Source organism: Dasypus novemcinctus, chromosome 3 (assembly GCF_030445035.2).
Source record: "Dasypus novemcinctus isolate mDasNov1 chromosome 3, mDasNov1.1.hap2, whole genome shotgun sequence".
Taxonomy (NCBI): domain Eukaryota; kingdom Metazoa; phylum Chordata; class Mammalia; order Cingulata; family Dasypodidae; genus Dasypus; species Dasypus novemcinctus.
Window position 1 is genome coordinate 128,287,226 of NC_080675.1, and position 17,125 is coordinate 128,304,350.

At 49.0% G+C, this 17,125-nt stretch overlaps 1 protein-coding gene across 1 annotated transcript; it reads right to left on the minus strand.

Moving 5' to 3' along the window:
* Positions 1–9,479: 9,479 nt before the first annotated feature.
* On the minus strand, positions 9,480–11,288 carry LOC139437802 (endogenous retrovirus group K member 21 Gag polyprotein-like). The gene has a single exon (XM_071212499.1). The coding sequence runs from the start codon at positions 11,286–11,288 to the stop codon at positions 9,480–9,482; it is 1,809 nt and encodes a 602-aa protein (XP_071068600.1).
* Positions 11,289–17,125: the final 5,837 nt, after the last annotated feature.

The window sequence follows — 17,125 nt, forward strand, 5'->3', positions numbered from 1 at the left end:
TACCCAACCTATGACATTTTATACAATGATTCTAAAGGATGAGTTCCAAAATATTTGGAATTAATGGCCTCCCAAGAGGACTCTTTAAAGAAACAATGTTTATTGGGGTAATACACCTTATACGCTGATTTGGAGGGGGAAAAAACTGCTTCAATACTTTATGCACTTTAGTCTTTTAAGGAAATGATTGTGAACAGAATTTGTGGCTGAGAGGGATAGATTTGAATTCAAAGATTTATGAGCTGAATTTTCCCTGAGTGGGGGTGGGGCAAGATGGTGGCTGAGTGAGCATACCTGATAATATCTCCTGCAAAGGAGCGGCTGGGCAGCGTTGGAGGTTCTTCGGGACCAGGCTGTTTCAGGGTTTTTGCAGGACAGGAGGTATCTGGACATCGATTTGGTGGGAAGGTAACAGAGAAAATTAATCTATAAAATATAATTGAGACTCTATTACACGGAGGTCAGGGCTGCACGCGGGATGCTCCCTCCTGGGGTGGGTGGAGCCACAGAACCGGTGCTGCGGCAGCGTTTTCTGGAGGCTCTGCGGTACTGGGGAATTCATAAGCCCTGAGCGGCCTATTGGGGGGTTAACAGGACAGGAGGCATCTGCAGACCGATTTGGGGAGACAAATGGGAGTTTTATTGCTAGGCGGGGGAATTTTTGATTGTGGGCACAAATAATAGCGCTTCCGCCTAGAGCCCCAGCCCCCCCAAGCCCGGCTGCCGATCTGCAGTGGACTTAAATTGATAGCAATAAAGAGATGCCACCAGGGTCTGGCAGGGTGGGAGACATCTGGAAGCCGATTAGGGGAATATTTTGTGAAGCATGGGAATTTCAGTTTTGGACTCTGTTATCAGCGTTTCTGGCTGGAGCCCCACCCCCGGGCCCGGCTACTGATCTGCGTGATTAAATTGGCTGCAGTGTAGAGGCACCCCCAGGTGGCCATTCCGGGGGCTTACAGGGTGGGAGGGGTCCTGAAGTCGAATTGGTGATACATCCACAGAATAGACCCCAGTGAGTGAGTGAATTCTGGGGTTCAGACACACAGGATAGAGTTTGCGGATGTGACCTCACCCATAGGGCTGGCACCCAGCTGCAGGGATCCCTGAAGGCTGTGTTGCACTGTGGTGCTCCCAGGATCCCTGTTAACCGGATTTGAGGTTGCCAGGTCTGAGTCCCCTAAACCCTGGTGGCCCACACCCCAGAGACTCACACCTCTTGAGTCTTCAATATCTCAGACTTTCCATCCCTGAATCCATCACGCCCTGAGGTCCATCTGAGGTCCTTGAATGTCCTAGCCCTCAACATTTGTGTTTTTTCTTTTTTGTTTTGTTTTGTTTTCTTTTTATTTTTTTTTAATGTCCTGATTGCTAACATTGCATTATCTCCTAGTCTTTTCTCCCAGTGTATCCCCCAAAGTCTTTTTTTTTTTCAGTAATTTATGGTTTTTTTATTGTAGTTGTTGCTATTGTGGTTGTTGTATATATATATTTTTCTTTTCCCTACCTGTTCCCCGCCCTTTACCTACTCCCTTTTTCTTTCTTCCTTTCTTCTCTTTTTTTTCTCTCTCTCTTTTGTCCCTCATTTTCTTCTTATTTTAGTTTATCTTAATTATACAATAGGTGCTGCAGGGAACACCTCACATTTGCTGGGTTTCCTCATCCTCCAGTGCCTCATTTCCGTGTGAATTGATTTTGGCTACCTACACTATCCCCTTTCCCCTGCATCTTGATATCCTCCATCATCTACTGTCTCTCCTATATTCCACCTCCCTTTCTTTGAGCCACAAAGTGTCTAACTCTTAATTTCTAATATCTTTGTTTTGATTTCTGTCTGTTATCCGCTCTTGAAACTATTGCCTTTCTTTTCTCTTTCCCTCTCTCACGAAAATACTAGCTTTTTAATTCATACCATATTCCTCCCATATTCAATCGACTACCTCATTATAGGTACTCTACCTACTGCTATAACTCTACACAGCTTACATGAATCTAATCTCCATCCTCCCAGGTCTCATATTGTTGCTCTGTTAACATTCATCACCAATACTACTTTACACTTTTTCCTTGCTTACATAATTGCCTTTCCCTGCCCTAATACTTTCCTTTAAAGTGAACTCAACCAGCAATAAGAAATTAGAATAAGAAGAACAAAGTGACAGAGAGAAGATATAACACTTACACAAAAACAACAGCTAATTAATCCCCAAGATTAGACAAAGAAGCCAAAGATCTGATTACACCCGTCAAGATAAAATGATGACCAGACAGCAACAAAAATCTACAAACCAAACCAGTAATCAGGAAAACATGGCTGAATCCAATGAACAAACTAAAAATCAGGAAGGGGAGCAGAACTTCACACAAGTAATTAAACATCTCGGAACATTTATCACCAACAAATTTGATGAAGTAAAGGAAGAGGTTAACAACATGAAGACAACACTTGGAGGGGAAATTGCAAACATATGCAAAAAGATAACAGATATGATGGGATGAACACCACAGTTCAAGAAATCAAAAATACACTTACAGCAAATATCAGCAGACTAGAAGAGGCAGAGCAGAGAATTAGTGATGTGGAAGACAGTACATCGGAAATCAAACAGATAGTAGAATTGGTCAATAAAAAGATAGAAAAAATCCAGCTAGGACTTAGGGACCTGAATGATAATGCAAAATGCTCAAACATATATATTATAGGCATCCCAGAAGGAGAAGAGAAGGGAAAGGGGTCAGAAGGAGTGTTGCAGGAAATAATGGCTGAAAACTTCCCAAATCTACTGAAAGAGACAGATGTACATATCCAAGAAGCACAGCGCACTCCACTGGTCATAAACCCCAACAGGCCCACCCCAAGACATATACTTGTCAAATTATCCAATGCTCAAGACAAAGAGAAAATTCTAAAAGCAGCAAGAGAAAAGAAAACCATCACATACAAGGGAAGCTCCATAAGATTAAGTGCTGATTTCTCATCTGAAACCATGGAGGCAAGAAGGCAGTCGTATGATATAGTCAAGGTACTAAAGGAAAAAAGTTTCCAACCAAGAATACTCTATCCAGCTAAACTAGCATTCAAAAATGATGGAGAATTCAAAATATCCACAGATAAACAGAAACTGAAAGAGTATGCCAACAAGAAACCTCCCCTTCAAGAAATTCTAAAGGAAGTTCTGCAGGAAGAAAGGAAAAAACAGGACAGGCAGAGTTGGAGGAGAGTGTAAGAGCAACAAAAAAGACAAAAAGAGAAGGGGGAAAAAAAAGCAAACAAAATATGACAAACACAAGTCCAATCAAAATATGACTAACACAAATAATTCCTTGAAAGTAATAACACTGAATGTAAACTGATTAAACTCACCTATCAAAAGATTCAGACTGGGACATTGGATAAGGAAATATGACCCATTTATATGCTGTTTACAAGAGACACATCTTAGACCCAGAGACTCATGAAGGCTGAAAGTGAATGGTTGGAAAACAATCATACAAGCAAACATTAACGAAAAAAAGGCAGGAGTAGCTATATTAATATCAGACAAAATAGACTTTAAATGCAAAACAATTGTGAGAGACAAAGAAGGCCACTACATTTTAGTGAAAGGGACAATCTGTCAAGAAGATCGAACAATCATAAATATTTATGCTCCTAACAAGGGTGCCTCTAAATACGTGAGGCAAATGCTGGAAAAACTAAGTGAAAAAATAGATGCATCTACAATTATAGTGGGGGATGTTGTTGCGGCTGAGGGTGCTCTCGAGCTCACTGAAAGCTGAGGGTGGCTGCTGGGGACTTAGCTTACGCCACGGCTAGGTCGGGGCGGCAGCCGGCGGCTTTCAGGTTTGGTGGGACGCGCGGTTAGGTGGAAGAAACTATGGAGACTAGGTTTATGCGCAGGTCTGCTTTATTGAGGAAGTACACTTGGCTTTATAGTGCTGGGTAGGGGAGGGGTTGGGGCTAGGGTGGGCTAGCTACAGGGTGATAGTGGATAGGTGGGAGTGGGCGGATGGCTATGAGGTAAGCAGTGGCTAAGGAAGAAGGCAGATTATATGTTGGCAATGTGGGCGGGACTGGCAGGAAGAACAGCAAGGGCTGCAGGGGGAAGATAACGGCTGGGGGGAGGGGTGGAGGATGACAGCAGCTTAAACTGTTGCTGAGAAGGGCCAAAATACAGAGAGGTTACAAAGAACAGTTAAGAAAAGTATAAGGAAGAGTAAAGCGGGGTGGGAGCAGGGGACAATTGCTCCCTTTTTGTTTTATGTTTGGAGGATGCAGCGTGGGGGAGACGAGGCCCAAGGAGGCACAGATGGCGCAAGCAAAGGGGAGGGTGGAGGGGGCGCCCGATTCCCTGTGCAGAGGCCTGAGGGACTGTGCCTGCGGCTCTGAGTGACTGCAGTGGGCCCTACTGCTAGTCACGCGTTGCCAAATCTGCGAGCCACACTTGGGCTTGCCGAGTAGCTGCAGGAGAGGAGTGCGGATTGGAAAGGACAAGGAGGGCGGCGACTATGAGCTTTTGGTGCTTTCGGCGGCGTTTGGCGGCTCTGTGGATACAGTAGAAGAGGGCTAGGAGGAAAAGGAGGAGAAGGAAGAGGATAGCGTAGAGGACGAGGTTGGAGGGGGCGAAGAGGGAGAGAAATTTTTTAAGCACGTCTCTAAGGAGGGTGGCTGAGAGGGTGGGGGGTTGGATGGAATCGAGGGTGAGGATGTGTTGTTGGAGGGAGTGGGTGTAATTAAGGAAGGAGGTGTTGTAAGAGGAAAACATCCATTGGCGCAGGGAAAGGCGGGCAGCACGCGATGAATTGACGGGGTCGGGGGTCAAGCAAAAACTAGAGAGGGGCCAACGGGCATCGCAGGTGGTGGTGGCTACGTCATAGAGGACAGCAACGTCTTCAGCAAGCAGGTCTATTTGCTGTTGTAGATTGAATAAGGCTTGGTGGTGAAGGTGGTTAATGCTGCTTTGGTCACCGAGGGCAAGGGCTGCCGCCATGGAAACGTTGAGGACGGTGGAGGCAGTGCCAGAAGAGACGGCCAGGGCTGCTGCCACGGTAGTGGCGGCTGCGAGGGATGCGAGGACGGCTGCAGTGACGGCGGCTGTGATGCCAAAATCTCGGGGGTGGCGAGGAAGGGGGAGGTCTACTAATTGGGGGGCAACCCAATCGGGGGATTCAACAGGGAGCCACACAACGCGGGGTTGCGCTACCAGGAAGGCGGAAGGGAAGGAGGAATTCCAGTGGTTAGAGAGGGTGCAGTCAGTGAGGGTGGAGTTGAGGGGAGGGGGGCATAATAGGAAATAGTAAGGGTGTCGAACGAACGGGGTGGAGGCGAAGGCGACGTTGGTTAGGGGAGGGGTCGTAGACGAGGAGACAGTATGGTCGAACGATGAGACAGTACGGTCGACAATCGAGACGTTAACGAGGGAAACAAGGCAACTGGGGTGGCAGGTAAGGGCGCGGAGATCGAAGCAGGTGTGGGGGTTGCACAGGGACATGGCGCTAAACGTGCGGGGGATCAGGGGGGATACTTGGAAGGGGTTTGCGTAGCAGGGGGCGAGGCTGCGGGGGTCGGAAATGTTGCAGGGGGCTCCGTGGAAGAGACCGCCAGTGCGAGGCTTGGGGTAAAAGCAGGAGGTCCACGGGAAGAGAGGGATGCGGGCGGACGGGGTGTCAAGGTGGCAGGGCTGGACGTGGGGTCGCATAAAGGGGTGGGAATTGGACATGCCGGTGGAGTTGACGGGGAAGAGCCAGGGACCTGTAACATTGAGAGCGGAGGCGTTGAAGGAGGAGGTGCTGGCGAGGAGGGAGGTGGGGGAGAGGTCAAGAAGAGTGGCGTTGGTGAGAAGAAGGCACGAGTTATTGTGCGGGTTTACGCATAGGGAAAGGTTGGTGACGAACTGCAAGGCGTCGGGGGGGATAGGGATGGAGACATTTGGCAGCGGCGAGGAGATGGGAAGGGTGAGGGGGTCGCAGCTTTCTGGGAGGAAGTCACAGTTGGAGGAGTACATGGTGGGGAGGATGGGGGACTGAGGGGAGAGGAAGAGAAAATCAGGCGGGCGAAGAAGGGCAGCCCAAAGGGGCACGGCTTGCGTTGAAGAAGCTAAGGCGAGCATAAGGACAAGAAGGTGTATGAGGGGGGTGGGGTGCGAGGTGAGGTTGGGTGACGAGGCACGGGCTTGACGAAGGAGGTGGATGACTTGCTGCTCGAGTGGGTCGTCTTGAATGGAGAGGCGGGCGAGGCGGCGGAGGAGGAGTCGGTGGCGGCGGCGTTCACGGCGGGATGGAGCAGGAGCGCTGCTGGGAGGGGGCGACGGTGGGGGGGTGGAAGGGGCCATGTCGAGCTGCGGGGGGGCAACGTGTTGAGCTGCAAGGAGGCAGTCTGAAACGAGAGAAAAGAAAAAAAAAGGGGGGGGAAGACTTCACGGGGGGGTGCGGTTGCACACTGTGGTTACGGAGGGGGGGTTTTTCGCGCGACATGGGGGGGGGTGGGGGGTGGCAAATCTGCAGGACCTTGCGGGGTGAAGGGCTTAACAAGACGAGCAGGGATCCAGACAGGCTGGGGCGCGGATTCCGGGAAGACGCAGGCAAATCCTCGCCCTTGGGTGAGAAGGGGCGCTGGCCCGCTCCACTTGCTAGTGAGCGGGTCGCGCCAGAGGACGAGAGGGGCTGGGGTGGGCCGGTAAGAGGGTCCCCAGTGCTTGTGGATGGGCGAAAGCCCCTCAGAATCAAAGGTCATCAGGTTGTGCTGGATGAGCACTTGCGTGACTGTCTCCTGTGGGGTAAGACAGGGTTGAGTCTCTCTAGTCTTCTGAACGAGGGTCTTGAGGGTTTGGTGAATTCTTTCAACAAGTCCTTGGCCTTGTGGGTTGTATGGGATGCCGAAGTGGTGGGTAATGTTGTAGAGCTTCACAAACTCGGCAAAGGCGGCACTGCGATAGGCGGGGCCATTGTCCGTCTTTATGTCCCAGGGAACTCCCATGAAAAGGATGGCTTCCCGGAGCGCTTGGGTGGCATACTTGGCAGACTCTCCCGGGAGGGCGACAGCGTAGCAGAGGTGTGAGAACGTGTCGATGGCAACGTGAAGGAACTTCCATCGGCCAAAGGAGGAGACATGAGTGACATCTAATTGCCATCTAGAGTTGGGTCGCAGTCCGCGCGGGTTGACACCCTGGGGCTGGAGCGGCCCCAGGGGCAGCAAAGGCGCGCAAGAACGGCATGCACGCACTAGATGTTTACATGTCTCAATGGGAAGTTCTGGGAGGAGTCGCTGGAGGGCGGGTGCACCAAGATGGAAGCGCGCATGCAAAGTCTTTGCTTGGTTGATAATGTCTCCTACAGCAGCTGCAGGGCTGAGGGCATTGATGGAAGCACCTTGGGCGGCTTGGTCAGCAAGATGGTTGCCGTGAGCTAAGGGGCCTGGGAGGCCTGAGTGGCTTCTGATGTGGGCTATGAACCAGGGTTGTCGCCGCCTCTCTAAGAGGAGTTGAAGGTCAGCTAAGGCCAGGTTGATGTCCCGGTTGCCGATGCTAGCAGGCGGCAGGAAGGCCGCAAAGGCAAGGATACGAGAGACCTGCAGGCAGTAGAGGCTGTCAGTGAAGATATTTACTGGCTGGTCTCGGAGGTATTGGAGAGCCAGAGTAACGGCTTTTAATTCAGCCACTTGAACAGAGCTGCTGTGTTGGCGGGTGTGGCAGAGGGGTTGTGTGGAGTTGGGCTTGTAGAGGACTATAGCAAGGCAGTGCTTGGAAGCGTCTGTGAAGGCGATGGCGGCGTTTGGGAGTGGCTTGGAGGACGGGAACGGGAAATGGTTAGGAGCTGCGACGGGGAGCGTGCTGAGGCCTTGTATGAGGCGGTGCTGGGGAAAGTGATTATCGAATGGGCCGGGGAATAGAAGGAATAGCGCTTGCATGTCTACAGAGTCTTTCAGCAAGTGAGTGAGTTGCTGGGCTGTAAGGGGCCAAATGATGACATCCGGATGACGCCCGTAATGGTGGGTGGAGCGCTCAACAAGGGCGATGGCGAGCTGTGCGAACAGGATGGACTGGGGGGTAATTTTGCGAAGCTTGCTCTTGGCTAGATGGACCCACAGGAGTGGACCATCTTGCCAAACGAGGCCAGTGGGTGTTCCACGGGTGGGAAGGACGAGTCCTGCAAATGGCTTGTTTAGGTCTATTCGTTGGAGCAAGCAGTCTTTTAGGGCAGAGTTGACACGGCCCAGGGCGCACTCCGCTTCATACGACAGGGTGATCTTCTTGGTGGGTGCCTGTGATGGTGGGCCAGCGGCCTGAAGGAGCCGGAACAGGGGCTGCAGCTGATGTGTGGTGACGGGTAGCGACGGGCGCAGCCAATTAAGTTGACCACATAGTTGTTGGAGATTATGGAGCGTCATGGTTTTGGGGACATCTATAAGCGGCGCCATGGGCGTGATTGTCTCTGAGATTTCAAAGCCCAAGAACTGAAATGGTGGGTGGAAAACAGCCTTTTCTATGTTGACTTGAAGACCAATATCTTCTAAATTGGAGAGAAGACTGGTGACTATAGCTTGTAGTTTTGGCTCGCTTGGATGGGCTACAAGGATGTCGTCCATGTAATGCACGATAGTGGCCTCGGAGGTTAAGGGCTCAATAGCAGTGGCTACAAACAGCTGGCAGATGGCAGGGCTGTTCTTCATGCCTTGGGGGAGGACTTTCCACTGATACCGTTTGGCAGGCCGGTGGTGGTTGGGCTGGGGAACAGTAAAGGCGAACCGCGGACGGTCAGATGGATGCAGGGGAATGGAGAAGAAGCAGTCTTTGATATCGAGGACTGCCACATACCAATCTTGCGGGAAGGCCGAAGGGTGAGGCATGCCGGGTTGAGGAGAGCCCATGGGTTTGATGTGCTTATTGATCTCTCGCAGGTCGTGGAGGAGACGTGGCTTGCCGGATTTTTTGATTATGAAAAAAATGGGAGTATTGTATGAACTAGTGGAGGGCTCAACATGGCCAGCATGGAGCTGCTCTTTCACTAGGTCTTGAAGAATAGCCAGTTTTGGGGCAGTCATAGGCCATTGCTCCACCCAAATGGGTTCCTCTGTGTCCCATTGCAGAGGAACGGGTGCTGGAGGTTGAACGCGAGCAACGGCCAAAACTATTGGGGGGACGGCGACGGTCGCGGGGTGAAGAGAACCGCTCCTGATTGGTGCAGAATGTCGCGTCCCCACAAAACTTGCTTGATATCTTTAAGGACGAGCGGGCGGAAAAACCCTGTGCGGCCCTCGACATCTTCCCAGGCGAGGTCTTTAGCGGCCTGTTGGGCGCGAGATTGGCCCGTCGCTCCAAGGACGAGGGGGCCGGCGGCGAGCGGAAAATGTTGGGCCTGGCTTAGTGGGAGGCAAGAGATTTCGGCGCCAGTGTCGAGGAGCCCATCTAGCCATTTGCCATTGACGTTAATGGAGAGGCGCGGTGGAGTGGTCGGCGACAGGGGCACGGACCAATGGATACCTACGGGCGAGGTCGGTGAGGGGCGACTGGAGCCTCTTGGTGGCGGGGCTGAGTCTTGCCCCGCTGCCCATTTAAAGGCTGTCTCGGGACGCGGCAGTCGCGGGCCCAATGATATCCTTTTCCACAGCGCGGGCAGGGGGTAGAGGGCGGCCGGGCGGCAGGAACAGGGCGCGGTGGTGGCACCATAGGCGGGACTACGGGCTGCGGCGGAGCAGGGGGCCACGGATGCTGGGGCGGCAGGGGGGGGTTATTGGCGCACTCACAGGCAAAGTGTCCAAGCTCTCCGCAACGGAAGCAAGTGTTGGTAGTCTGGACAGCGGCGACTACAGCTGCTGCGATGGCGGAGGTCTGAGAGGTGACTCCGGCGCATGCGAGGACCCAATCTTGTAGGGGGCGCTCGTGCAACGGACGAATGATGGCTTTGCAGGCAGCATTGGCACCTTCCTGGAGGACGTCTTTAACAAAGGATGTGCGGGCCGCGCGGTCGCCGACGCGTCTCTCTGCTGCGGCTTGGACACGGGCGACAAATTCATTAAATGGCTCATCCGGTTTTTGAAAAAGCTGGGTGAGGGGTTCGGGGTTTGCGGCTGCGCAGGAGCGAAAGGCGCGGAAGACGCAATCACGGAGCTGGATAAAAAAACCGGGTGGGAGAGCTACGTACGCGCTGGGGTCACCATACGGGCCGTATCTGAGGAAGGCATTGGCAGGGTAGTGAACTCCTTGGCGGGCGTTGTCGGCAATTTGCAAGTCGATGAGAACGCCAAGATGGGCTCTCCAGTCAATGAATTGTCCGGGGGTCAGAACGGACCGTGCAAGGGAGATCCAGTCGTAAGGAACACAGCGAGGAATAGCCATGCGCTCAAGAATATCTTGGGCGTGCGGGCTGGCAATGCCATCCTCTTTGATGGCGGTGCGGAGCAGCTGCATATCTTTGGGGGGGAAGGGCAGCCAGATCTGGGGATTGTGGATGCTGCGAACAGGGTTGAGGGGGTACATTTGCGCCAAAGGAGGGATTGGGGGCTCGAAGGGGGCTGAGCTGTATGTAGCGGGCGTGGCATCTGGCGGCAGGGGAGGGCGAGAGTCGGGGGCTGGAACGCTCGCGGTCGACTGTGGAGGAGGGCGCTCGGAGGGTGGCGCGTACGAAGGCGGGGCGCTAAAGGGGGCTAGAGGGAGAGCGGAGGGGAGCGCCGGAAGCGCGCTGTCCCAAGATGGCGGTGCCGGAAGCGCGCTGTCCCAAGATGGCGGCCGGGGCGGAAGAGGAGGGTAGACGAGGGCGGGACTCTGGGGACCAGCGGAAGAAGAAGGAGGAAGTGAGCCATCTTGGCAGCTGGGCGAGGACTTCCCCTTTTCGGCGGGAGAAGAAGGAGGAAGTGCGCCATCTTGAGCACCGCCCGGGTCGGGCGCAGAGGGGGGGTCAAGTTCAAGCGCGGCTTCTAGCTGAGCGGAGAGGGAGTGGATATCGTTGTCATCAGCATCCGCGACGGGAGGGGAGCCGGCAGGCTCGCAGATGAGAGCGGGGGTCGGGGAGGGGACGCCCTGTATGCAGGCTCGAATGGCAACAAGGGTGGGAACGAGGCCGGGAGGAAAGACTCGGCGCTCGTGTTCCATAGCGGACGTTACCCGCTGAATCAAACGTTCGTAGGTGCTCAGGCTCCACAGGGGAGCTGTAGCGAGCCACGGATTGAAGGGGAGGAGGAGGTTCCAGTATCGCTGAAGCTGGCGAAGGGACACTTTCACACGGTGAGTCTCTAAAAGGGCTGCGAGCATACGGACTTGCGGCACTTGCCGGACGGAGAGAGAGGCGCCCATCATGGCAGGAGGCTCAGGGAGGAGGGAGGGGACGCCGGAGAGTCCCTACCTGGAGGCGGCGGCGCGGGAGAACGGCGATGGGTCCCACGCTGAAGCGATTCAGCCGGACGGCGGAGGGCAGGTGCCCCACGTTGGGTGCCAACTGTCGCGGCTGAGGGCGCTCTCGAGCTCACTGAAAGCTGAGGGTGGCTGCCGGGGACTTAGCCTACGCCATGGCCAGGTCGGGGCGGCAGCCGGCGGCCTTCAGGTTTGGTGGGACGCGCGGTTAGGTGGAAGAAAGCACGGAGACCAGGTCTATGCGCAGGTCTGCTTTATTGAGGAAGTACACTTGGCTTTATAGTGCTGGGTAGGGGAGGGGTTGGGGCTAGGGCGGGCTAGCTACAGGGTGATAGTGGATAGGTGGGAGTGGGCGGATGGCTATGAGGTAAGCAGTGGCTAAGGAAGAAGGCAGATTATATGTTGGCAATGTGGGCAGGACTGGCAGGAAGAACAGCAAGGGCTGCAGGGGGAAGATAACGGCTGGGGGGAGGGGTGGAGGATGACAGCAGCTTAAACTGTTGCTGAGAAGGGCCAAAATACAGAGAGGTTACAAAGAACAGTTAAGAAAAGTATAAGGAAGAGTAAAGCGGGGTGGGAGCAGGGGACAGGATGTTAATACACCACTATCAACTCTGGACAGAACATCTCAAAAGAGAATCACTAAAGAAACAAAATATTTGAACAGTATATTAGAGGAGCTGGATCTAAGAGACATATGCAGATCATTACACCCAAACACAGCAGGATATACATTTTTCTCAAGTGCACATGGATCATTCTCCAAGATAGACCATATGCTAGGCCACAAAGAAAGGCTTAATGAATTCAGAAAGATCGAAATTATACAAAATAATATCTCTGACCACAGTGGAGTGAAGCTGGAAATTTGCAAGGGTCAGAGGCCCAGATTTCACACCATGATTTGGAAATTAAACAGCACACTCTTAGAAAAACAGTGGGTCAAAGAGGAAATCTCAAAAGAAATCAATGACTACCTTGAAACAAATGATAATGATAACACAACATACCAAAATTTATGGGATGCAGCAAAAGCAGTACTGAGAGGGAAATTTATAGCCATAAATTCATATATCAAAAAAGAAGAAAGCAAAAATTGAAGAACTAACTGCACATTTGGAGGAATTAGGAAAAAAAACAGCAAAGTAATCCAACAGGAAGAAGAAGGAAGGAAATAACAAAGATAAGAGCAAAACTAAATGAAAAAGAAAATAAGAAAGCACTTGAAAAGATAAACAAGACCAAGAGCTGGTTTTTTGAGAAGATCAACAAAATTGACAAACCTTTAGCAAGACTAACAAAGAAAAAAAGAGAGAAGATGCAAATACACAAAATAAGAAATGAGAAAGGAGATATCACCACTGACCCCACAGAAATAAAGACTATCATAAGAGGATACTTTGAAAACTATATTCCAACAAAAATGACAATTCAGAGGAAATGGACAAATTCCTGGAAACACATAAGCAGCCCATATTGACGAAAGAAGAAATTGATGATCGCAACAATCCAATCACAAGTAAAGAGATAGAATCAGTCATTAAAAACCTCCCAACTAAGAAGAGCCCAGGGTCAGACGGCTTCACAGGTGAATTCTACAAAACATTCCAGAAAGAACTAACACCGATCCTGCTGAAACTCTTCCAAAAAATTGAAACAGAAGGCACATTGCCTAACTCCTTCTATGATGCCAACATTACCCTAGTACCAAAGCCAAACAAAGACACCACAAGAAAGGAAAATTACAGACCAATTTCTCTAATGAACCTAGATGCAAAAACACTTAACAAAATACTTGCTAATCGCATTCAACAACACATTAAACGAATTATACACCACGACCAAGTGGGATTCATTCCAGGTATGCAAGGATGGTTCAACATAAGAAAATCTATCAATGTAATACACCATATAAACAGATTGAAGGAAAAAATCACATGATTGTATCTATAGATGCAGAAGAAGCATTTGACAAAATACAGCACACTTTCTTGATAAAAACACTCCAGAAGATCGGAATACAAGGAAATTTTTTGAACATGATAAAGAGTATATATGAAAAACCTACAGCCAACATCGTTTACAATGGAGAAATCCTAAAATCCTTCCCTCTAAACTCAGGAACAAGACAAGGATGCCCATTGTCTCCCCTTCTATTTAACATTGTCTTAGAAGTACTTGCTCGAGCACTGAGGCAAGAACCAGATATAAAAGGCATTCAAATTGGAAAGGAAGAAGTCAAAATTTCATTATTTGCAGATGACATGATCCTATACATAGAAAATCCTGAGAGATCTACAACAAAGCTTCTAGAACTCATAAATGAGTTTAGTAAAGTCGCAGGTTATAAGATCAATGCGCAAAAATCAGTAGCATTTCTGTACACCAATAATGAGCAAGATCAGGAGGAAATCAAGAAACAAATACCATTTACAATAGTAAATTAAAAAATCAAATATTTAGGAATAAATTTAACTAAAGATGTAAAAAACTTATACACTGAGAACTACACAAGACTGTTCAAGGAAATCAAAGAAGACCTAAATAAATGGAAGAATATTCCTTGTTCATGGATAGGAAGACTAAATATTATTAAGATGTCTATCCTACCAAAAGTGATCTACACATTCAATGCAATCCCAATAAAAATCAACACAGCCTTCTTTAAGGAACGAGAAAAACTAACTATGATATTTATTTGGAAAGGAAAGAGGCCCCGAATAGCCAAAGACATATTGAAAAAGAAAAATGAAATTGGAGGAATCACACTACCTGACTTCAAAACATACTACAAAGCTACAGTAGTGAAAACAGTATGGTATTGGCATAAGGAGAGACACACAGACCAATGGAATCGAATTGAAAGTTCTGATATAGACCCTCATATATATAGCCATATAATATTTGATAAAGCCACCAAACCCTCTCAACTGGGAGAGAATGGCCTATTCAACAAATGGTGCCTGGAGAACTGGATATCCACATGTAGAAGAATGAAAGAGGATTACCATCTCACACCTTATACAAAGATCAACTCAAGATGGATCAAAGACCTAAATATAAGAGCCAAGACCATAAAGACCTTGGAAAGCAGTGTAGGGAAACATCTACAGGACCTTGTAATAGGAAATGGCTTCATGAACATCACACCAAAAGCACGAGCCGCAAAAGAACAAATAGATAAATGGGACTTCCTCAAAATTAAAGCCTTCTGCACCTCAAAGGAGTTTGTCAAGAAAGTAAAAAGGGAACCCACACAATGGGAGAAAATATTTGGCAACCATATATCTGATAAGAGACTTAAAACTTGCATATATAAAGAACTCATATATCTTGAAAATAAAAAGATAAACAACCCATTTAAAAAATGGGAAAAAGATTTAAACAGACACATCTCCAAAGAAGAAATACAAATGGCTAAAAAGAACATGAAAAAATGCTCCAAATCTCTAGCTATCAGGGAAATGCAAATCAAAACTACAATGAGACACCATCTTACTCCCATAAGATTGGCAGCTATGAAAAAAACATAAGAATACAAATGCTGGGGAGGATGTGAAGAAATGGGAACACTCATCCACTACTGGTGGGAATGCAGAAGGATCCAACCATTCTGGAGGACAGTTTGGTGGTTTCTCAAAAAACTAACCATAGATTTGCCATATGACCCAGCAATACCACTGCTGGGTATATACCCAGCAGAACTGAAAACAAGGTCACAAACCGATATATGTACACCAATGTTCATAGCAGCATTATTCACTGTCGCCAAAAATTGGAATCAACCCAAATGCCCATCAACAGATGAGTGGATCAATAAAATGTGGTATATACACACAATGGAATACTACTCGGCTGTAAGAACAAATACACTACAAACACACGTGATAACATGGATGAATCTTGAGAACCTTATGTTTAGTGAAGCAACCCTGGCATTGAAGGACAAATACTACATGACCTCAATGATATGAAATAAGTAAGCTGCCTCAGAGAGCTAGAGACTGAAAGATAGGCTTACAGAAAATCGGGGGGTGGAGGAAGGATGTGAGCCGACATCTGCAGGGGTGGAATCTATAATGAGCTGGCAGTAAGTATGAGCACAAAGAAGAGATAAAATGGGGGCAAGAGGTTGCCTTTGGGTGGGGCTTTGTGGGTTTGAAGGGGGCTGGGGATGGGCGGATGGGTAATATTGCCCAAAAAATTGGGGGGAGGGAGGGGCAACATACGACCATAGGAGAGTGTCAGGTGTTGGTTGAGAGTAAAATACTGAGAAAACCGTATCAAAATATAATTAGGAGGGTTACCTGTTTAGGATGCTCAGAGGGGATGGTCTGACACAGGACGGACTCCTGGGAAATGTCTGAATGTTCATTTTGCCAGGGTGGGTTGTACCATTGGGTAGAGACCCAAGTAGTGAGAGTGGAGGTGGACCCACATCCTGGGGAGGACTAATGCCATCAAAGAAGAGGGAACTGTATCTCTCGAGAGAAAGGGTGGCTCCCAGGGCATTAGGGCAGTTGAGCAAGTCAGGCCCTGAACACTGTTGCAAGTATCTCTGGACATGGCTCCTCGGGAAATGGAGATTGGCTGTCACTGTGGGCCCCAAGGGGAGGGGAAAATGGATGTCGAATGGATGGAACCAAGGTAAATATGGGGGTAAGAGAGGAGTTTTGCGAGAGTACACAAGGATGGATATAAAACATGTAATATTACACCAAAAACATATAGGGGACGACAGACTAATAATGTAAACCATAATGTAAAACATAGGATAACTAAAAATTTAGAAAACAGTATATCCTAAAGTATGGACCACATTGTAAGCACAGATGTCACCTTGTTTGAAAGCTATTGTCTCAGAGTCTGTACATCAGTTTAAGTAAATATGATATGAATAAGTTATAAGATTATCACTGTGGAAGGGAAAAGGTTTTATGATGGATGTGTGGGAGTACTGTTTATTGTATATATGAATTACTGTGATCTAAGGCTCTTGTGAAGAGAAGCTCAATAATTAGGAAAAAAGAAAAGAAAAAGATAGGATGTAGAATTTTTCCAAATCAATACGTATTCTGTATCTAACCTTTAAACTCATCGCTATATTCCATTTCACTAATAAGGGAACCTGACATTATATTGGGCTTCACTTTTCAGGAAGTTTTGGATCACAGAGTGGTTCGACAATGGCAGCGGAGGAATACTGGTATGGGATGTTATTGACAGGTGATATATGGTTGACAGGGAGTTATACAGGGCATATGTCCAGGGTGCATGGTAATGTTTGGATATACTCATAGTGGAAACAATTAAAAACAACAGCTGGGCGGGTACTGGGTTACTGGCTGGGGGGTGGGGACTCTGTCGTGGTCCCTAGGGGAGCAGTGGCAGTCCCCCAGGTGCAACGGTAAGGACCAGGAAAGAATGAGGGTTCAACAGTGAGCCCCTGATACTAATGACTATGCTTGTGAACCTATACGCCTGAAATAAGAACAAGACCTAGAGCAGCACTGTGCCTAGGAGTTTCCTCCTAGCAGTCTTCATGTTACTCAAATGTGGCCAGTCTCGAAGCCAAACTCAGCATGTAAATGCAATGCATTCCCCCCAGCGTGGGACATGACACCCGGGGATGAGCCTCCCTGGCACCGAGGGATCACTACCAAGTACCAGCTGATGATGCAACTAGAAAATGACCTCGAATTAAAGGTTCAATGCGGACCAGCAGAATATCCCTGTCTACATATAATAACTGGAGTTTAAAATGCTGTTTCACCTAAATT

Excerpts from the sequence above, each read along its gene's own strand:
- LOC139437802 (XM_071212499.1), bottom strand. The coding sequence starts at position 11,288 with ATGGGCGCCTCTCTCTCCGTCCGGCAAGTGCCGCAAGTCCGTATGCTC.